The 22949-nt window shown below is 36.7% G+C and overlaps 1 protein-coding gene across 4 annotated transcripts; it reads left to right on the top strand.

Annotated features, from left to right (window-relative positions):
• Window positions 1-63: 63 nt before the first annotated feature.
• On the top strand, window positions 64-22152 carry SERBP1 (SERPINE1 mRNA binding protein 1). Of its 4 annotated transcripts, none has more exons than XM_027114025.1 (8): window positions 64-506; window positions 4297-4447; window positions 4944-5084; window positions 5215-5286; window positions 5928-6002; window positions 8710-8887; window positions 12462-12635; window positions 14230-22152. In XM_027114025.1, the coding sequence occupies exons 1-8, from the start codon at window positions 194-196 to the stop codon at window positions 14284-14286; spliced, it is 1161 nt and encodes a 386-aa protein (XP_026969826.1). In that variant the 5' UTR covers window positions 64-193; the 3' UTR covers window positions 14287-22152. The 4 variants fall into 4 exon arrangements, with proteins under 4 accessions (XP_026969826.1, XP_026969825.1, XP_026969824.1 ...); XM_027114024.1 differs by having other exon boundaries at window positions 82-506; window positions 5197-5286; XM_027114023.1 differs by having other exon boundaries at window positions 84-506; window positions 5883-6002.
• Window positions 22153-22949: the final 797 nt, after the last annotated feature.

Here is a 22949-nt window from a genome sequence, read left to right as displayed (position 1 = left end):
AGAGGCGACTTCGGCCTACACAACCCATGGTACCGCGCGGCGCTGGCCGCTCCCGGATGTCTGCCTGGCGCCGGAAGAGAAGACGGCCCCCCTCTCTCGGCCCGGCCATCTTGTGGGAAGAGCTGAAGCAGGCGCTCTTGGCTCGGCGCGGCCCGCTGCAATCCGTGGAGGAACGCGCCGCCGAGCCACCATCATGCCTGGGCACTTACAAGAAGGCTTCGGCTGCGTGGTCACCAACCGATTCGACCAGTTATTTGACGACGAATCGGACCCCTTCGAGGTGTTGAAGGCAGCAGAGAACAAGAAAAAAGAAGCCGGCGGGGGCGGCGTTGGGGGCCCTGGGGCCAAGAGCGCAGCTCAGGCCGCAGCCCAGACAAACTCCAACGCGGCGGGCAAACAGCTGCGTAAAGAGTCCCAGAAAGACCGCAAGAACCCGCTGCCCCCCAACGTCGGCGTGGTTGACAAGAAGGAGGAGACGCAGCCGCCCGTGGCGCTTAAGAAAGAAGGTAAAGCTGTGGTGGAAGGTGGGGGAGACCCGGGATGGAGGGAAGGAGCGAGGGGACTGGCGGCTACCACTGGCTTCTGGAGCTCCGAGGGTCCGCGGGAGACTTGGCCGCCGATTTCTTCGCGTTTCCCCCGCCTGATGAAAGCCAGGTCCTGCGAAGGTGCTGGGAGCGTGGTAGCCACAAGTTCAAACCGCCACCTGCAAGGATCCTGGAGCCACCCCTTCCCGCCTCAGGTTCTGAGCGGAGGAGCGTGGTCGGGATCCTGGGAGGCTGTTGTCTTCCCGCCGGATTCCTTGGCGGGCGAGCGCATGGGCCAAGGTTCGGGGAAGGGAGCTCCTTTTCGGAGCGTTTGTTGTTAATGGGATGGTGGGGCCTCCGCGGCTTCTTCCTGCTCAGAGCTTTCTCTCAGCCCGCCGCTCTGAGGTGCGGTTGTGTCTTTTAGGCTCCTGCCCTGCCGTCTTGTCCCAGGGTGGCGTGGGGTACCCCCGAGAAAAGCTGGGGGTCGGAGTTTCCACCTACGCCCCCCCCCGCTACGTTCGAGCCTATCGGATGTTGTGGAGCAAGGTGCCCTTTTAGGTGCCCCCTGTGCTTTGTCGTTATTCCCTCGCCCGCACCACTATTGCAAACTTAATAACTTGCTGGAGTGCGTCAGGCTGTTGGGAGGGAGAGAAATTTGGCCACCCTGGATTGAGCAGAAGCGGGAATTCTGAATGAAGATTGGTGATGGCAGGAAATCCTGAAGCTCGTCCTCGGGTCACGATCTTTTTCTCCGGCCGGACCCCCCGCATGCAGTGTTTCATGTGGTGTGGCCTGGCCTGGGCCTCGTGGTGCAAAGAGTGCCGAGGCTGTCACAGCGTTTAGCTGCTGCAGAGCCTTTTGGAGTGCAGCTTTTTCTCCCCATGTGCGTGAAGCATGGTCAGGATTTCATTGGCGGGTAGTAGTTGCTTCCAGGTCACTGTAAACTTCTCAGGACTGTCTTGAACTTGGTTTTTGCTCTCTCACTCGTTACTGGTTTGTCTTTTGTGATGGATGAGAAAGCAAAACAGTGGGGGATTAGAAAAAGTGTACACGATCCGTAATAAGTAGGTGTAGGACTTAAGCTTTGAAGCTTAAAGGTTTCCTTTATGTGTTGAAAATTGAAATTTTGCCACGTGCTTCTGAAAGGAGTTCTCATTAGCTTTAGTCGAATTTGATAACATTCAACTAATTTAAATTAAAAAAATCGAAACAATTGTGTTAGGTTTTGGTTTAGAATTTTTAGAAAATACAGAGAGCTTTGTGAGGCTTGGGGTGAAGAACCTAGGTGGTAAATAAAACAGTTGTATTAAAATTACAGGTTGGGGAGGGAAGCACAAGTTGGAGTATTAGAAAGCATGTATATACATCGTTTAGACTAAATATTCAGCTAAGTTTTATAGCAATCTGTAGCACAATGTAATAAATCTAATTTCTATGTTAAGGAACACTGGTTTGTGTATTTATTTAATCTGCTCAAGTTTACCTCCTTCATCACACTAATCCAAAGAAAGTACATGAAAAAATGGAATCTGAAGTGTGTTCACCCCTTTTGAATTTTTGAAACATAAAGCATGGTTTAAACCCCTCATATGTTTTGATCATAAAGCCCATTTTTGAAATAAGCTCTTAGCAGGAACCTAGTATTTTAAATTACAAAGTTAAAAATTCATTTCATAAATTTATGACCAGGACCGAGTTCAACATTCAGTAGTCTTTCCTTGGGAAAACTTCCATTATTACCTATCAACATTTTCCTTAGGTCAGCATTTCAGAGCACACTTAACCTTAAATTGCATAAAACACAAGCCTATAAAAATATTGAATGAAAAAAAATCGTTTTGAGGCCTTACCTCTTAGCAGTCAATTCTGGGCATTGGGGAAGGATAGACCTGTAAACAAAGTCCCTGCCTCTTGTCATGGGATTGATTGTTAACCTGATCATGTGTTCCTTGCCTTTGAATAGAGGTCCTGGCATGATCCTAGACTTACTTGCCTTAGATGTGTGTTTGATGTTTATATTCTTTGAATTTTGTAGTTTGTCTTTTGGCCATTTGAGGAACTTGAGAATTGACACCATCTACTCATTTGTTTTTTTAATGTTAGAAGCCTGGAATCTAGTGAAAATCAAGAGACGCTTGCATTTTTAAATGTCAGTCATTGGGTGGATTTATTTTGTAAGTGTTGTAGATTCTGTAAGCCTGATACTGGATATTGGGGTGGGGAAGCAAGCCATTGTTCACTTGGGTGTGTGGCTTGGATATTATAAGGACTGGTTCCATAGCTCCACCCTAATACACTACCTCTGATGAAATTTATTTAAAATGCCTTGGTGTAAGATCTAAGATTTCTGGTCTGTCCTGAGAGTGTATGGAATGGACCTTAAAATTTCACTGAAGAGTTTGACATTTACCGTTTGACTTTGGCTACCAGCAGCCGAACAATTGGGGGCATCCTGGTGGTGTTACACTTTCTTAGAAAGAACCAGAGTGAACCAACTTAATTTCTTGCGAAACCAATTCCTCAGGTGCTTTTTGACTTTGTCAGAAATTGTGGATTGGGAATTAGAGCATACCTAAAATATTAGTCATGAATTTAACCATCAATCTACTTATTATCTTTAAGGCTACCAGTAATGCATATTGGTTGCCTTTCTGGCCTCTGACACTAACAGGAAAAAAGTAATGAATGAAGGGGGAAATCAGTAAATGCTTCAGCCATCACTTAGTTTCACAAGTTTCTATTTCTGTGTCTTGCTTAAAAGGGGTCCTTTTGTGTATGTGGTTTTTAAAGATTCTTTGGAAACGAAGATACTTGAAAGGGCAAACCAAAAAAATCTCCATAATAATAAAATAAGTGGACTATTTCCTGTTGGTTGCATAACAGTATGTTTTAAAAGTTAGGTGTGGTATGTATGTATATGTATACATATATATGTGTGTAGACTGCAACAGGAGAGGAAAATGGTACTTTTTTGCTGTTATATAGCTATCTTCAACTATAGAGAAAATTTTTTATTGAAATATAGTTGATTTACAATGTGTCAATTTGTGCTGTACAGTGAAATGATTCATCGATTATACATATATACATTCTTTTTTCTAATATATTCTTTTCCATTATGGTTTATCACAGGATATTGAATATATCAATAGTTCCCCGTGTTCTACAGTAAGACCTTGTTATCCATCAGAGATGTAATCTTAAATGCCATTTGTTTTCCTTTCAGTTTTGTAATTTCATAGAATCATCAGTCTTTTTACTCTGTTCTTTTTCTCCCCCTCCAGATTATATAAAATAAAATAATGTCTTCACTGGGGTTTTTTGGGGGGTCTTTACCTGGTGATTGTGTTGGTTTGCTTGGTTATTATTTATGAATGGCTAATGGTGTTATCTTTGGTATCTTTAAAACCAAAATGTATCATTTGCTTAAAATTTCTTTAAATTTAGAATTTTAAATTAAGAGACTGGCATCTTGAAAAGTGAGAGAAATAATGGCTACCCAAATGACTTCCAGGTCAGTTATAGAGAATGCTTTAGGGGAAAAAAGTGATTTGGCAAACTGAATGGAAGTTTGAAACAAGTTTATTTAAATAGGAATTTTTCTGAAGTACCTTGTTACACTTTAGAGATGCCCAGTGTCAGCCTTTTTCAGTGGGAAGTGCTAGTTAATGGACTTAAAGAGTAAATTTTTTTTTCTTTTAACAGCCTAGGCCTAGTTTTTTGTGTTACAAAAAATAATTTGCTTACGTGGTTTTTTTTAAAATCATTTTAGGAATAAGACGCGTTGGAAGAAGACCTGATCAGCAACTTCAGGGTGAAGGGAAGATAATTGATAGGAGACCAGAAAGGCGACCACCTCGTGAACGACGATTTGAAAAACCACTTGAAGAAAAGGGTGAAGGAGGAGAATTTTCAGTTGATAGGCAAGATTGTTTCTTAATCTCTTCATGTTTTGTCAGTTTATAGAGAGACATCTTAACACAGATAAATTGAGCATAATTGCCAGGAAGCAGTGTGGCTAGTTAATTTTATCAGTTTTTCTAGCGAAACGTCTAAGTATGTGTTGTTGTTCTTAGGACATTTTGGTAACAGTTTTTAGTATTCAAACTTAGATTTCTTGTAATGAAACACTTCAGTTATGAAGGTTACATGTGTTTATTTTAATTTTTATGTATATTGGTGAATAGCAGTTTTACTAGATTATAATGTGAAATGAGTAACAAGGAAGAAGTATATGCATTAGTAGTAAAGTTTTAGAGAATGTCAAAGTAATTTTCTTACGTTGGGGAGTTTCCTAGTTTTGATTTCCTCTGGGATATGAGCCAGTAAATATGTTCCTGCATCTTTGAGCCTTTGAATTTCCCTTCTTCCTTTTACCAGAAACCTTAGAAGTATATAATATTTTTTTATTTGTTACAGACCGATTATTGACCGGCCTATCCGAGGCCGTGGTGGTCTTGGAAGAGGTCGAGGAGGTCGTGGACGAGGAATGGGCCGGGGAGATGGCTTTGATTCTCGTGGCAAACGTGAATTTGATAGGCATAGTGGAAGTGATAGATCGTAAGTCTTATATTGGTTTTTATTATACTTTTATATTTGAAGCTACTACTTTAATAAAACAAAATTTGAATTTCTAGAACTAAAGAGTATTATGTTAACTCAGTTTTGTTAGTTCTTTTTCACATTACAGTGGCCTGAAGCATGAGGACAAGCGTGGAGGTAGCGGATCTCACAACTGGGGAACTGTCAAAGATGAATTAACGTTGGTATTCTGGTTTTTTTAAATAAATACTTCTAATAAAATTGATCTTATACCTTACTAGAGGTTTGCCCATTAAATTTTTACTTGTCCCTGGGACAAGGATGGATGCTCTTATCTCAGAGCTACTTCCTTACAAGATAATGAATGCTTTTTTGGATATGTTTGGATTATAATGTATCAAATGACCAGTTTTTCTACGTTTCAAAAATATATGGTACTAATTTTTCTTTTCATATGGATGTATAGCTTTTATTGAAATCCTATTTTGAGGTTATTTGGGTATTATGTTATTGTATGTTTCTTATTTAATAGTTCTTATTCTAGCTATTGACCCCTTCGGTGATGACAAAAATTTGAAAAGCCAGTAAGGCTTTATTTTAGAACTAACTGCTGTCATACTACTTTTTGAGTAATGTACTTGAGCTATAACTTGGATCAGTATACATTTTTAAATTATTTTCTCTTAGTGGTCTACTGGGGAGTAAATTTAGTAGGAAAAGACATTGGGAATGTGAGAATTTTAAAATATTTCTGTGAAGACTTTCAGCTACATGTAAATGGACCTAGATGCCTTTTTTTTTTCTTTCTTTCCTTAGAGAGTCCCCCAAATACATTCAGAAACCAATATCTTATAATTGCAGTGACTTGGAGCAATCAAATGTGACTGAGGAAACACCTGAAGGTGAAGAACATCCAGTTGCGGACACTGAAAATAAGTAAGTGATTTGTGTGTACGGTAGCGGTAATGCTCGAGCATTGAAATGTTTGGGGTTTAACAAGAAAACAACCTGTAGGCTTAATGCTATTATTTATTTGCTTTTTAAAAGGAGAGACTTTATTGTACTCCATTCCCTCAAATAGTGTTTAGAGGAGTGGTTTACAAATGTATATGTTGGGCTCTAATGGTTTGACAAATAGAAGTGGTTATTTCTATTTGAAGTTAACCATTGTCATCTTAAAAAGATACGGAAGATACGTATTTTAGTAAATCCTGTTAACCCTAAGCACAAAAATAGCTGTTTTAACCTGAGAAATATTTGGAACTCGTAGTTCAAAGTACTTTGGACTCTATGTAACTATACAAATTTTATTCTAATACAGTTTAAAATGAGAAAACATGACCATTTTAAAATTAGTTGCTCCATCTCCTTGAAGTTTTTTTTTCCATCAACATAGAATTTGGAACATAGCATTATTGGCTTGTTTTAAAATGTGTGAGGAGAGCAAGCACCAGAATATGTTGTCGGTTCACTAGAAGACGGTTTTGAAATTGTTTGTTCAAGGGTGTGGGAGAGTTTTAAAGACTCAAGTTATGCTAGTAGAAATAATTTAATGCCTTCCTCTGGTTTCCATCAATACAAGCAGAAGTTATATGCCAGGCATTTCTTTCGGTATGTGGTTTAAAGTCTTGCATTACAGATTATTTAGGTCAGTAATTCTTAATCAGGGCATATTCAAATCATTTAGGGAGGCAATGCTTTTCTAAACTTCTCTTTTTCTCCAGAAAGAGTTGTTCTTACAGTGAACCACTATTAATGATTGGAAAATCATATTTTGTGGATTTGTTTGAATAAGGAATAATAATCAATTTACTATTGGAGAGAGTAGATAAAAATACATGGTGTTAAGTGATGTGTAGAACTTGGTAATATAAATTCATTTATACGAAACTATGGAGTCTTAATTTTGTGTGGTAAACAATGAAATTGTGATAGGTGAGATAGATGAACCTTACGTAACATTAAGTACTTTACAAAGCTCAACATAAATGTTGTTCCCTTAATGAAGAGTTCATGTTTAACTCACTTTAAGAGTAATCTGGGGGGCTTCCCTGGTGGTGCAGTGGTTGAGAGTCTGCCTGCCGATGCAGGGGACACGGGTTCGTGCCCCGGTCCGGGAGGATCCCACATGCCGCGGAGCAGCTGGGCCTGTGAGCCATGGCCGCTGAGCCTGCGTGTCCGGAGCCTGTGCTCTGCAACGGGAGAGGCCACAACAGTGAGAGGCCCGCAAACCCCCGCTCCCCTCCGCCTGCAAAAAAAAGAGTAATCTGACAAGATTATAACTTTATCAGAAGGAAAGGATGTTATTGATAGGGTATTGGAAGCAAATCCTTAGCTCAGTTCCCAGGACTAAAAAGGGGGTATTGGGTCTAAAGACCATGATGATGACATTAGAACAGCCTCTAGTCTTACCCCAGAATAGGGGAGAATCTGAACATAGTATTATGTCTTGCATGTGCAGGTGTAAATTTAAGAAACAGCTTTGGCTGAATTTGATTAGCTTCCTTATGTATAGTTCTAGAGCTTCTGTTTTGTCTCATTTGATCCTTATAATCCTACCCTTGACGGTAGGTGTCATGGTTTCATGATATGATAAAGGTATGCCGAGTTCTTTTCTTGGCTGTGGTACAACTTAGGCGTAGCCTAGGACCTTTTTTCAATCTTTAGTTTTCTGATATGTAAACTGACAGGGTTGGACTTTACAGTCTAGATCTCATCAATTCAGTGTAAGCTTGGTCTGGGAAGTTTTAAGATGGGATTTGTCAAACAGTAAAGAGTAGTAGCACAGACAGGAGATATTTGAGCAAGGCTAACTGAATCACCTGCTATCTTTGGAAAGCAATGCTCCCAAAATAGCAAACAACTTGTTTGGTGACAATTGGAAATTGAGATTAAATAGTGGATTCCTAGGCCCATGCTTTGTTTCTGTAAAAAAGGGAAAGGGATAATATGTAATAGTTATAGCCTGAGAATTATATTTAGAAATAACTAATTTGGTGTTAAGCATTGAAACCAGTATTTTGTAGAAACTTCCATTACTAGTGAAACTGTAGTCTTGTTTTCATATACCGATTCGTTTGAAAGTTGGAGTATATAACGTTAAGATCTGTAGAAATTAAAGATTTGCCTTAAGTGTTAAAGGATAGGGGAACAGTTCTTTTATATTCTAGAATATGAAACTTGGTTGCTTATGGATGTCCTAGATTACATTCATATATGTTATAAATTATGTATTGTGAAAAATTATGGAAATTAAAAAATGTGTTTTAGGAGAAGTTAGGTTAATGATTTTAATCACATAGTGTAAGTTTTAAAAACAGTAGTATGGTTTTAAAAAATGTGTTCTAGGTTTGATATAGCCAATTCAAGATTGTGTTACTGATAGATGATCATTTAAGAGTTTATGAAGTTGAATTGTATGTTCCTTAGTTATCCACGCTTTCAATAATTCAAACATTGGATTCCTGGTCTCTGCCAAGTCACATGTTAGCCACTGGGTTACAAAGAAAACTGTGATTCTCCTGTCCTTGGGTAATCTAGAAGATTACCAACCAGCCAAGGTTAACTTCCTTACTTATAATTGTAAGTTATATGATTTTATAAGCCCCTTACCACGTGTAAAACTTAAAACATTTTCACACAGGGAGAATGAAGTTGAAGAAGTAAAGGAAGAAGGCCCAAAAGAAATGACTTTGGATGAATGGAAGGCTATTCAAAATAAGGACCGGGCAAAAGTAGAATTTAATATCCGAAAACCAAATGAAGGTGCTGATGGGCAGTGGAAGAAGGGATTTGTTCTTCATAAGTCAAAGAGTGAAGAGGTAAAATGAAGTTTTGTGGTGTTTGAAAATGTTCAGATGTCTTGAATTGCATTTACAATTTTTGTGTTAAAATTTCACGTGGGTAATCTGTTTATAAAAAGTTTTACATAGGATTATTTGAGGCAGATAAATTGCCCCAAGAGGAAAATAAACTGCATTATCATATAGTCTAAGAAATTATTCTTTCAAATTTGTGTAATATTTTTAAAAATCTTACCTAACGGAGTCATTAAGACTTGTATTAGGTTAGGCGGTTTGCATTTTTATGTGGGAAACTGTCTGCGTATGCCATATATAATATCCAGGAATCTTTATCCTTCTTTACTGAGGAGTGATGTCTTGTAAAGACCAGAGAATTAATTTATGAGTTTCCTTTCCTTAGGAAACAAGGAAACTAATGAAAATATTTGAGAAAAACGTGTGTGGCTTTTGATTTGGTAGCTTCTATTTAAGCCTTGGGGCACATTCTTAGAGGAAAATCTCACTGCTGTATCCTTTTAGGGTTTGTGTAAGTATGAGATTTTAGTCACAAAGTTAAATTGAAATGTTATGAAGGCAACCTGTAATAAAAAGATTCAATAAAATCCACATTTTAATTTTCTAAACAAAAAAATAGCTGTGAAATAAACTTGGAAATACTTTTAAATAAAATAGAGGTTTGGAGATGATTTTTTTTTTAAACTTTTTTTGTTGTTGCTGTTGTTGTTTTTTGCGGTACGCGGGCCTCTCACTGTTGTGGCCTCTCCCGTTGCGGAGCACAGGCTCCGGACGCACAGGCCCAGCGGCCATGGCTCACGGGCCCAGCCGCTCCGCGGCATGTGGGATCTTCCTGGACCAGGGCACGAACCCGTGTCCCCTGCATCGGCAGGCGGACTCTCAACCACCGCGCCACCAGGGAAGCCCTGGAGATGATTTTTTAAACATTGACTTCATGAAGGTAGTATAAATGAGGATATTGTCAATTCCTGTAGGGAAGAAAAAACATCTTCCTTCATTAGAATGCTTTTGGTTATTTTTTTGTAGTTCTTGCAGACAAAGTTGTTTTGTGTATCTGTAAAACAAAGAGAATTCTTTATTTAAAGAACCATGAAAGTTCACTTCGGGGAGATTGTTCATTTGAACTAATTATTAAACTGTTCAGGTTAATGTGAAAGAGGTTTACCTTGGCACCTTGGAGACAATTATTCATGACCTTTTTGGGGTCCCGATGGAACTTTTCTCCAGAATAGGACACACAGATATAAAATGTTCTGATATATTGTATCATTAGTATCATTAATACCCTGAAGCCTCTTCATGCATTTTTTAGACATCAGGTTAGGTGTCCCAGCTTTAAGTATTATTTTACATCGAGCTTTTAAGAAATAACTATTATACAAGGTGATGTATATAATTAGAAATTTTAGAAAATTATAAAATGTGAAATTGCTGGTGAGTAATCTTGAAATCAGGACATTTTCATTATCAAGCCACTTTTGTATGTTTGGACCCTTATAGTTATGCTGCCTTTGTGATGTATGTACATGAAATCCAGCCTTACTGGCATATATGGCCTTATCATTTGAATACAGATTGATCCCAACTTAGAACTTTTTGGTTTTTTGATTTTAAAATGGTGTGAAAACAATGCACATATAGTAGAAACCATAGTTCAAATTTTGAATTTAGATCTCCCAGGCTGAATATGCAGTACTCGCTACTCTTTTGTGATGCTGGGCAGTGGCAGCGAGCTGCAGTTCCCAGTCAGCCTCCTGATCATGAGGGTAAACAACTGATACACTTAAAACCATTCTGTTTTTCACTTTCAATACTGCATTTAATAAATTATGTGAGATATTTAACAGTTTATTATAAAATAGGTTTTGTGGTTTTGTGTTAGATGATTTTGCTCAACTATAGGCTAATGTAAATGTCCTGAGCACATTTAAGGTAGGCTAGGCCAAACTGTGATGTTTGGTAAGTTAGGTGTATTAAATGTATTTTGGATTTAAAGATATTCAGGTTTTATCAGGATGCAACACCATTGTAATTTGAGAAAGATCGGTATGATAGGTCTTCAAGTTTGTTGTATACAGTGCTTTAAGTACTCTTTCTCTTTTACTTATCTTCATCTTCACAACAAATATGAAGTAGTTAGGGAAAGAAAGAAACTTTGAGAAATGGAGAACTGAATTATTGACAGCTGAGACCAGAGCTCTTATTTCCTCATTGTCATACAGTGGTCTAGAAAAAAAACTTTGTAAAAAATTTATCCTACTAGTTAACTTGAAGGTTGGGGATGTAACCTGAACATCCAGACTTCCTCTTTATTATTATAGTAAAACCTTCAAGATGTTTTCAGTAGTATATCAACTTAAGTTTTTTTGCTTCTGTGCTCTGGAAACCTATAAATGCTTTTAATTGATAAATTGATATCATTGCAATAGCTAACGTTTAAAATCAGAGACTTAGTATATATCATTGACTTTAATTTGCTAGTGATTTTGTGAGTTTGCATCTGTGTTTTATGCTCCTTTATAATATTTTAAAAAGAATCTTCTGTTGCCTTTAAAGTTCACCTAAAGGGATGACATTTAATTTGGGTATTCGATGATTAAAGGAATGAAAATCTGTGTAAAAATACAAAATTTATTTGTACTTAAAAGGTAATTATTAACAGTTGTAATATTACAAGCTATTTAGAAAGAGTGAAATATCTCTTCAGAAAAGAGGATTATATGTGTATTTAGAAAAATTAAAACATACTTTAAATTAGTATGAGAAGTTTCTAACTAGAAGATTAAAACCCATTCACCCCAAGCATACAAAAGAGATCAGATATTAAGCAGTGTAAAATTCTCTGGCCTTTTTTTGCAGAGTCCATTATGTAGCTTAGGATCTGGGTTTCCCAAATATGATGACTTCATTTTTAAGAAGGTTCCTGTGGTAAATTTAAGGCATGGTTTTATTTGTGCACAGCTTTTCAAGGTTCCTTTCTTATGTAACGTGTTTCACTTGAATTTGTAGTTCTCCAATTTATATGGAAGAACACATAGTTATATATGAACAGAAAAGCATTTTGAGAAGTTTATATATAATTTCTTTCCCAGGTCATAGTTGGAAGAGTATAGAGCAAAAGTTCTCTTTAAAACTTAAATATTCAATAATGTCTCTAATAGAAATATATACCATCTGTCCAAGTCTTCTTCAGAGGTTCACATTGGAATGCTAATCTGAAGGGCATATTTTAAATGTACTTATTCATACTTCACTGCTAAAGATGATGATTCAGTAGGTGTGAGATGGGGCCCAGCCACTTGAATAATTGTGATTATATCTCTAATCAAGACTTGATAATATCATCTATAATTTAAAGTTAAGGGAACATGAAATAGAGAAAAGTGAAGGGAATTATTCCTCCTAGATTACTGTAGCTGATCCCAAAGCTTACTTATTACCTGTAGAGGTGTTTCTATATTTTTTCACACAAAGAGCAGGTTGGATTTTTGGTCTTTTTAGGAGAAAACTCATTATTTAGAAGTGTGCAACATTACTTTCCTATTAATCATCCAGTGGCCTTCACTTAAATTTTTAGGCTCATGCTGAAGACTCGGTTATGGATCACCATTTCCGGAAGCCAGCAAATGATATAACGTCTCAGCTGGAGATCAATTTTGGAGACCTTGGCCGCCCAGGACGTGGTGGCAGGGGAGGACGAGGTGGCCGTGGGCGTGGTGGACGTCCAAACCGTGGCATCAGGACTGACAAGGTAGTTTTAAGGCTTCTTTTACCCTTTTAAGTAATTCGAGGACCTCTTTCCATATATCACTGCCCTAGGTCCTTTTGGGGACATAAGTCGAAGAAGAAAAAGGTTGACATGCATGCCTTTAAGAAATTGCATTTTAGGTTATATTTTTTGTTTAAAGCACTTATGTGACTGAATAGTGCTGCCAGTAGTTAAGTTTACCACCCTTCATCGAGTACTTATCTGGTGCCAGTTATGGTACTGTGCTAAAAAAACAAAAACAAACAAACAAAAACCCCACCATTTTACAGAAGATGAAATTCAGGTGAAGGGAACCAAGGTAATTCTTGGCCTTTGGTAAGGTCTGCCTGAAATGCCAAATACTTACTTTGCCTTGACGAATCTTCACTGCTTTTTAGGGCTCAGCTTAATAAAACCTTTGTTTCCTTTGTATAATTTTGTGGCATTGACTGATTGTTTTTTTGTTCATGAGAGCTGTTCTGTAAGTTGGGATTCATTTGTGTCCTGTTTTCTGTAATCTCCATTGCCTTGTACTAAGTGTGACAAAAAACAAATTCTTCTGAAATACGTTGATAGAAGCCCTAGTAATTGGTAGATTTGAAATGATCTGTCGGATGCCAAAGTCCATGGTTTTAATGACTAGATGTTACTAAAGTATTAGAGATAACTTGGGTTAGTTTATTGTCTCTTATGGTCTACCTAGGAAACAACCATAATGTCCTCCTGAATTCTCAACACCTGATATGCAAATTGGGGGACCCATCTGCTTGATTGAGTCTGCCAATGTTTGATTATAGTGGTAACTTAATATCCTAGATTTTATGGTCACCCATAACAATGTAGTGATTTTTTATTTCTTTCTGTGACATGGGTTCTTTTTAAAGGCATTGTGTATATGGATCTTTTCAATACTTTTTTGTTTTGTAAAAATTTGTATTTTGACTGTAAATAGCCATGAATGTGCTGCTTCAATAATTGTAATTGGTTTCTTAGCCTGCTGTCATATTGCTGCCATTCTTACTTAGCAAGTGGGGAAAATAAAAGGATACTGAACAACTGAGTAAGAATCCACATACATACCTTGTGTGAATCTACTTGTGTGATTTATTAGAAAAATAACCCATGCTGTTGCTAGGGAGTTTTCTGAGATCTTGATAGAAATTTAGGACAAGGCTCATTGCAAATATTTGTAGTCCTGTTCTTTTTTTTTTTTTAATTGGAGTATAGTTGGTTTACAATGTTGTTAGTTTCTGGTGTACAGCAAAGTGAATCAGTTATACATATATCCACTCATTTTTAGATTCTTTTCCCATATAGGTCATTACAGAGTATTGAGTAGAGTTTCCTGTGCTATACAGTAGGTCCTTATTAGGTATCTGTTTTATATATAGTAGTGTATATATGCCAATCCCAATCTCTCCCCAACTGTAGTCCTATTCTGATCCATAATTTTGCCTTTCAAAAGTAAAAGCTTTGACATATTTTACTTATTGTAATAAGACTAAGTTTTTTCCAGAATTCTGTGTCTAAATGTAGACACTGGAAATATATTAATAAGATTTGAAAATCTTTAATTTTGCTTCTGTTTCTTTTTCAGTCAAGTGCTTCTGCTCCTGATGTGGATGACCCAGAGGCATTCCCAGCTCTGGCTTAACTGGATGCCATAAGACAACCCTGGTTCCTTGTGGACCCTCCTCTTTGAGGCTTGCATGCTTAAGGATCCCAAACGACTAAGAAATTTAAAAAAAAAAAAAAAAAAAAAAAAAGACTGTCATTCATACCATTCACACCTAAAGACTGAATTTTATCTGTTTTGAAAATGAACTTCTCCTGCTACACAGAAGTAACAATATGGTAGTCAGTTTTGTATTTAGGAAATGTATTGGTAGCGGGGATGTTTTCATAATTTTCAGAGATTATGCATTCTTCATGAATACTTTTGTATTGCTGCTTGCAAATATGCATTTCCAAACTTGAAATATAGGTGTGAACAGTGTGTACCAGTTTAAAGCTTTCACTTCATTTGTGTTTTTTAATTAAGGATTTAGATGTTCCCCCTATTACAAACTGGTTTTAAATATTGGACATAATAGCAGTTTTAATACCTGCTTTGCATTTTCACACATGGTCAACTGAGACATGTAAACTTTGATTGTCAAATTTTATGCTGTGTGGAATACTAACTACTTTATGTATTTTAACTTAGTTTTAATATTTTCATTTCTGGGGATAAGGTCTTTTTTCACTTCTCATGATAGCTGTTATATATGCTAGATCTTTATATACAAAAATATCCGTACTTGAACAAATTCAAAGCACATTGGTTTATTAACCCTTGCTCCTGCATGGTTCATTAGGTTCAATTTATAATTGATTCACAATTTTAATTACATTTATTTTTAAAATATGTCACTTTCCTGTTTTAAAAACCAATCTAGACACCTTACTGGTGAAAGTTGTTTAAGCTACTTATTGTTGATAGACACATACTGTCAAGTGAAGTAGTTTTATGGGTGTTGGGTTTTTCCTCCTCCAGTAGGGTGGGTGGAACAAGTTAATTTGGCTAATGCGTAATATTTAAACTGCTCTGTAAAGTAAGTGGCCGCTCAGTATGATTTGTATGTGTGAAAGGTCCCAAATCAAAATTGTACATCCATAATCAACCCTTCAACCCTTGTTCTAAAGAAACCAAAGGGCACTGGTTAGTATGGTAAGTGGGGGGGGTATGTTAATTTTTGGAATTTGGAAAGCAGACAGCTTTACTTTATAAGGTTGGAACAGCAGCACCATCCATGAAATACAAACCAAAAATTTTACTGTTTCTGAATTTCCTATATTGCTATTCATTTTGGTCTTAAGTTGATAGATTCCACAGAAAGTGATAAGTATCTTTTACCTCTTCCTCCCTTAGAGAATTAGGTTAATAATGGATTTCTTGATCGAGAGCATCACCATTGACGAAAACATACATGGAGAGAATAATCAAACAGGCTTTCTAGGACCTTTTTTTTTTAAGTCTTCTGCAACATTTATTGATAAACAGGAAAGGGGTTTTATTTACAGTTTTGAAGATCTTTTTGTCACTATTATTAGTAATTTTCTATCTATGGTAATGTCCAGTTTTTAAAATACTTTATGATTTAAGACTTTAAATCATAAAATGTCTGTTTAGCTGATTAGTTCTCCCCTATACTTCTAAATGAGAAATTGTACAGTACAAGAGTTGTTCATTGGGATTAGATTTATTAACCTAGTTACCTACTAGTTTGACATCTTAGGAAGGAGGTAATTGGTTTTTTTTTAATGATGGATAAACTTGTGCTGGTGTTTTGGATCTTATGATGCTGAGCATGTTCTGCACTGGTGCTAATGTTTAACATAATTTTATATTTACAAACATACCTGCTACCCAGAGGCAAGTATTAATTTAGTCCATATGGACTTTTACCCCTCTTGAGATTGCAACATACACACTCCTAAACACACTCATACATAAGTGTGTTTAGACTTAGAAGTATCTTAACTCATTTCTGGACATGAATGTGTTATAAACCTCCTGATTCTAGCAACATATAAAAAAACACTGCTATTAAAAACCCATCACAAGTTCTATTCATTGTCAGCCATTGCTGGCATTCTGTCACTAGAGAATACACAGCAATATCTGGTATGTTGCAAGCTTTCAAGATAGCTTGGAATTTAAAAGTTGGTCCATTAGTTGTATCTGATGGATGTAAATTTGCCTCCTAGTTCACTTTGTGTCAAGAACTAAAACTGTGAACCTAACTTTCTCTTATTGGTGGGTAATAACTGAAAATAAAGATTTTATTTTCATGCTCACTTCTTAAAAGTCATAAAAACAATCAAATAGGAGCCCATTTATCGTCATGTGTTTTCTGACTATGTGTGCACCCCCAAGGGTAATGCTCATATTTCTTTTTTCCTCCTTAAACTTAGGTTTTGTTTATGTGGGGTGTTTATTAAACTAGGCTGTCAACATTTGGGAGGGATACCTATTTTAATTATTATAATAAGAAAGTTCTTGTAAAATGAATTTCAAGGACTGACAAGACAATTGGCATTTCTTTTTAGCAAACCATGTTTTTGAGCGTGAAGGTTAACCATACTGAATGTCGGGGGGTCGTTTGTTTTTTGGTGGCTGATAGAATGTTCTAATGAACTTTTATCTTGATGCTTTTAAATGGAAATAATGCCAGAGCTTATATTTTTTATTAACATGTTTCCAGTTTGCATTGATGATTGGGATGAGGTCTCTCTTTTTATAATTAAATGTTTTGAGACCTGTGCAGAGTTATGAAAGATTTTAATATGTGTCGCTAGGCACTATACGTCTAAGTTTACTCAGTTTTATTTAAAAAGTGGAGGCAGGACATATATCTAGTTGTAAATACATTTGGGGCTTGTTGGTGTGGGTGTGGAGGGAGAATATTAAGTGTTCATTTTGATTGTGTTATTTTTCGAATTGCTGTAGATGGTTGTCCTGAAATAGAAAAATTTTGTTATGCTGTTAGGGAGTTGCATAGAAAGTCTGAATACGGTATATTGGATTTTTAAAATATATTTTTAAGAGCACTAGCATTATATGGAAAGAATCAACAAATAGTAAAGGGCTAAATAAAAACTTAGAAATGTGGAGCTACGAGAACTGGAATGATTTTGACTTTAAGGTAAGATCATATCAGGTATACTAATGGACATCTGTATCCCAACGTTGAAGTAATTGGTAAAGCAAATTCTCAGGCTCTCAGATGCCTGTAGTTCTACTTTGTAAGGAAAATAAATAAATGCTTAGAAAATAGATTCTAATGCAGACATTTGTAATTCTGCTGAGATTAACGTGTAAATAAATGTTTAGGGAGTCGGAACACTTACAAGCCACATCTCCAGGTTCACTGGAGAAAGCCCGGAACGTGATGACTAGAATGCTTTACAGTAGTAACAAGGCAGTAAAATCCCTAGTCAGATTTTCAGTTCTAGTAATTAGTGAGATAATCTATAAACATTGTAAAACTACCAGGTTTTACCATTGAGCTGTATGTTAAGTGGCAGCTTTCAGAAATTTGGGCTCAATGATTTTTTGCTCAGCCTGGGTTTACCTATGACATGTTCTCTCAGCTTCAGAATCTTACTTGATGTAAGTTAGACAAATAGAGAAGTGATCGAAATAAGTCAAGCTGAGAGGAATGCATTAGATCAGTAATATGGGGAAAGGTTGTAACCTAAAGGATAAGCTTAATTTCAGAAAGTGATTAGGATATAAATTATTGAAATCATTACTAACATTGGAAATGAGTATCATTTAAATAAGTGCTATGTCTAAGCCAGGGGTCAACAGATTTCAGCCTGTGGCCTGTTTTTGTATGGCTCCTGAGCTAAGAATGGCTTCTACATTTTAAAAGGATTAAAAATTATTCTATAAAGATGTGTGTAGCCCACAAAGCTTAAAACATCTGGTCCTTTACAGAAAATGTTTGCTGACCCCTGATCTAAGCATCACTCTCAGGTCAACATATAAGTTCTTTTTTTTAAAAAAAAAAGTTTACTTCCAGGTACAGATTAAATCACCCTACCTCCTGGGAAGTTGTGAAATTAGAAGTATTAAAAAACATTTTTTTTTACCCCTTACCTCTAATCAGAATAAGGGCAAGATACTTGATAGCTTCTTAGTAAAGAAGATCTTGTTATTTAAAAAATTGTTTAGCTTGCAAATTCTGAAAGCTGTTAGGAAAGTATAAATTTGCTAAAACAGTATATTTAGTGCCCGATTATAGTTTTTCACATTTAGTGGCACTTAACCACTTAGTGCTAAGATAATTCTGTTGTGCTAATTTTGACTTTTCCGTAAGATGACAATTATGAGTATTTTGTATAGGTAAGAAAACTAATGTCTCTAACTCCATAGGTTGACTGGGGTGGGAATTAATGGCTTCTGAGGACTGCATTTCTCAGCTTAACAAGGAGGTTATCTGGGCAGAATCTAGCTTTTGTGTCATTACTTCCGTCTTAAATAACGGAGTCAGTTGTTCGCTTCTGTCGTACAAAATAACTGGAAGTCAGTTCGCTTTGAAATGGAAGGAAAGAAAAGGTGAGAAACGGCCTGTTCAAGTTAGAAAATAATTTACCAAATTACATTTTTGTTGGAGATGTTAATTACATAGGTAGTGTTAAATCAGTAACATTTGTCCCTTTTGTTGCCCATTGAGGAGGGTATGACAGTTCTATTGCACTTGAATGTGTATTCTGCCACTTGAAGGTGTACTCTAAGTCTTGTGCTTGGAAAACATAAAAGAGATACTTGCTGATAACTAATCTGACAATTCTGGTTCATAATGGATTTTTAAAAACTTTACAGACAGTACCTAAAGTGATGAGAATTGCTCTGAACTGATCTTGCTGTGGCTTTACTCCTTAAATAGCTGCTTTAGTGTTACTGGTATGGAAATGTGAAAAGCAAAGGGCTAGTGAATATTTAGGATTTTGTTATTTGGAGAACTGAGAAGTTATTTGGGAAGTAGTTTGTTTGGACAGTATTGTTTACACTATATACAATACATAGTATAATATACACTGTATATAGTTTACACTGTCACCTTAATTGCAGTTGTAGTTGATTTCTCTTACAGATTTTAGGACCTAGAAAGAGCTTCAATTTGAAGAAATGGCACAGGTTTTCATCTACCTAGAATGGAGATTTTGTGTAAAGTGATGCAGTTGAACTTGGTTCTTGACATTGCCCAGAATTTTGTCAGATTGGATCTCAAGTTTTTTATTAGCTGATGAATAATGTCAGAAATTATGGGAACTTTTACATGTTGAATTCGTTGTTTCACACCTTGGGTGTAATAATCTATAGTGAAATGTTACTTTGTTTGGCAGCCATACTGACAAAAGTTAGATGAGCACATGTTTAGGCATTTTGTCAAAGTGCTCAGGGGTTGACTAAACACATCAATGAAGATGGTAGAATCCTCCCCACCCCCCCCCACACTATTTCATAGCTGAAAATGTGTAGGCTTACATGACTGGCAAAATGAACTAAACACAGAAAACCTTTCTGTTTAGAGATACAGTGGTTTGTCTTTTCTGTGGAAATTCTGAATTTCCAGTGAAGCTTCCACATTTTTTTTTCCCAGTAAAAGAGGAAGACCTTTTCCTAAAAACTACAGATAATTTGGTTTCAGCTTGCTCTTGTGTACTTGTTTATCAAGGCTTCACTTAGGTGCTACAGTTGTAGTAGCTTCTTAAATATGCCATGGAAGACTGGATTGGATAAAACTACTTTTCATGCAGGTGTTCATTGGTCACTAATCATACGAGGAAAATCAGCATACCCAGCCACGTATATTGTGTGTGCTTCAGACCACTGTGTTTTGTTCATAACAGTATCCCTTGAAGATGAGTGGCACTTTGTCACTGTATTGACAAAATCCAGTAGATGGAAGTGTTCAACATTGAACAGTTGGATTGGCCCACCCCCACTCAGCCCCACATTTTGAGTCAAATGGTAGAGCTGGAAGTCACGTTGACAGAAATAGAGAAGTGCTTTGGAGGCTGTATGATACCAGGTGAAAATATTTGCTTGAAGAACTTAAATAACCAGCACCTCAATAACAGCAAAGCATGGATGTTCCCCCCACCTTTTTTTTCAGGATCATCAGTTTCTTGCTACTTAAGAGTTATTAAACTTTAAAAATAACTGCAGATTTTTAGAGGAAAAAGTTTGAAGAGTATCTGTAGCTGGAGAAATTACTGAATTATCCTTTCTAGTTATTTTATCTATTTTAAGTATGTCAAAAGTGGATGTGTTTTTTTTCTTTTACATCTATACAACTGCTCTGAAAGCTATCCTGCCATAGACCAGAGGGAGTCTAAAGGGAGTGTTCATAGTATGCAAAGGAATCCAGTCATGTGCAGTTGTTAAAGTGAAAGGAGAGAAAACTTAGAAAACTAGTATTTTCTACAGTATTGTGAAAAGGCAAATGGTCTTTTAACTCCCTTTGTGATGGGGTAAAGTAAGATTTCTGCTTCTAAATGAACTCTTGTGGCATCCTATTTTCACCTTGAGAGATTTTTTTGTCTAGGGATGAGGGTCTCCAGGCTCTTCGCTTTGAATAGCACAGGAAAAACCCTCTAGTTAACACAGGCTACATTTTCAGCTAATGTGCAGGAGGATATATAGTTGACATTTTAGTAAGTGAGTTAGATTTTGTTTCCTAAAGGAACAAGTGTTTCGTTACTAATAATTTCTATCCAATTTCAGAAGAATGTTTTTGCAGTTTTCTGAACTTGCAAAAATGTTTTAGCTTGTGGGTGTTCTACCTTTCTGGTGAAAATTCAGGGCCTTTGAAAACAATTTAGTCTCTGTGAGAATCTCATAACAGCTTTTATAAGTATTTCATTGGGTCCAATTACCTATGGGTAGCAAAATATGTGAAATTGGAAAAGGGAAGGTATTGTGGGCCTCACCTGACATTCTCTTGCCTAGGCAAGGCCCAGGTCTCTTGTGGAAGAATTCCGTACAGTTGTGGAAATTGAAAAGTGGCCAGAATTGATGTAAAGGAACCCCAAGGTAGCACATAATAGGTTTGTATGTTTCTTGGAGATTCGGAGCCAAATTAAGAATGGTTTTGCCACTTGTAAATAAAAGAAAGGACGATTAACAAAATGTGGAGCCAGTTACCATAGAATGAAGGAAAGGCATTTATGTTTCAACAGTTCATACAAGCAACACAGTTGAGTCAAATGCAGCCCTACTTTCTACTTAAGAAATAACCATGTTTGGAAAAAATCAGGTAAGTTGGATGGGGTTATAGTTATTTTAATTAAAGAGAGAACACACTGCTCTGGTTACTTTTCTCTTTCTTTGAAAGGCATAATGTTTTCATAGTTTTAAATACTTACCAATTTCCTTAAAATAATGGACTTTCTCAGGAGTGTTATTTCCCTTCTGTGGCCTTACACAGTGTGCCTTGTATTGTAGGATTTAGATTAGCTGGGTAGATAAGTTAGCAAATTCAGGAGTGCCAGATTTGTCCTGGTGTCATGCTTTTTGGGTAGATTTCTCAAGAACCAAGAAGGCTCTAGAACTTTAGAAGTACAGAGATGCCAGTTTTTGGTTACCTAGTGACAATAGCTTCAAAGATTTTTATGGACTCACAGTTACAGTCAACTACAGTCAGAACCCTAATCGATATAAATTTGTTGTGTAGTCACTTGCACAGAAAAGAATTAAAGTAGTTGAAAATTATGCTCTAAAACCAGACCGGTATCAGGTACTAATTGTGTGACTTTGGTTAAGTTACTTGTATCACAGTTTCCTCATCTCTATAGTGGAGATAACACCTACCTTAAACCAGTCATGGTGAGAACCGTCTTACACCCCTTAAAAACTGCATGTATTAAGTACTGTGTTAGAGGTCATTGATCATTATTAACAATTACTGTTAGAATGGGAATAAGGCAAAATTTGGCTTTTTATATAAACTTTGTATTTCAAAGATCCATTGCTTCAGTTATTACTCTAACATCCCCCCCCCCGCCCCCCGCCTCACCTAGTGTGGAAGCTACTTTGTCTTTTCTACCCTCTGACTGGAGTATTAAGGGTCGAAGTGCCAGACAGGAGGTGGAGGATGAAAGAGACATGGGCCATAAAGAAAGTGGTGAGTGTCTGTCATTAGGACCCACTGTCTCAGGTCTTTGGAAAGAAATTGGTAATATTTTATATTTCATTGACTCTCCACTTCTAACAGTAATGAGCCTTTGTGATGAAAGGAATGCAAAAGTGTAATTTAAAAACCTGTGGCTGGATGTAGTCACTGTTAGCATTTTGGTGTATATTTAGATTTTTTTTTGCATTGCTTTATAAAAGTGAGATGATTCTATTCAGCCGTTTTAACCACTTCCATGTCAGACATTTTTATGTTTTTTTTAAAAGGCTGCATAGTATGCTTTGCATCAATTCTAAGACGCATCCCAATTTCAGTCACGTTAAAATTATGTGGAGGGGGCGGGGAAGTGTGCACCATAGCAATCAATGGCATATTACAGTTTAATTTGCATTTTTCCCTATTCATAGCAAAGTAATGAGGTGTCCCCTAAAATTGGTGGCGTCTTAGACTCCATGAAATTCAGTGATTGATTGTATGCGTGATTTAACCATGTCCCTACTGAAGGGCATTTAGGTTCCTCTCCCCATTATAATCAATGCTGTGATAAATCTTTTATAGACTATGATATTTGTACTGTTCTTTAGTCTACATTGCTAGTCAAATTTTATTGAATATTGCCCAGGTGCCT

This window comes from Aethalodelphis obliquidens, unplaced genomic scaffold, assembly GCF_003676395.1.
Source record: "Aethalodelphis obliquidens isolate GAN/ISIS:26980383/991018 unplaced genomic scaffold, ASM367639v1 scaffold13, whole genome shotgun sequence".
Classification (NCBI taxonomy): Eukaryota; Metazoa; Chordata; class Mammalia; order Artiodactyla; family Delphinidae; genus Aethalodelphis; species Aethalodelphis obliquidens.
Note: the sequence above shows the minus strand (reverse complement) of the source record. Positions and strands in the feature narration are given on the sequence as shown.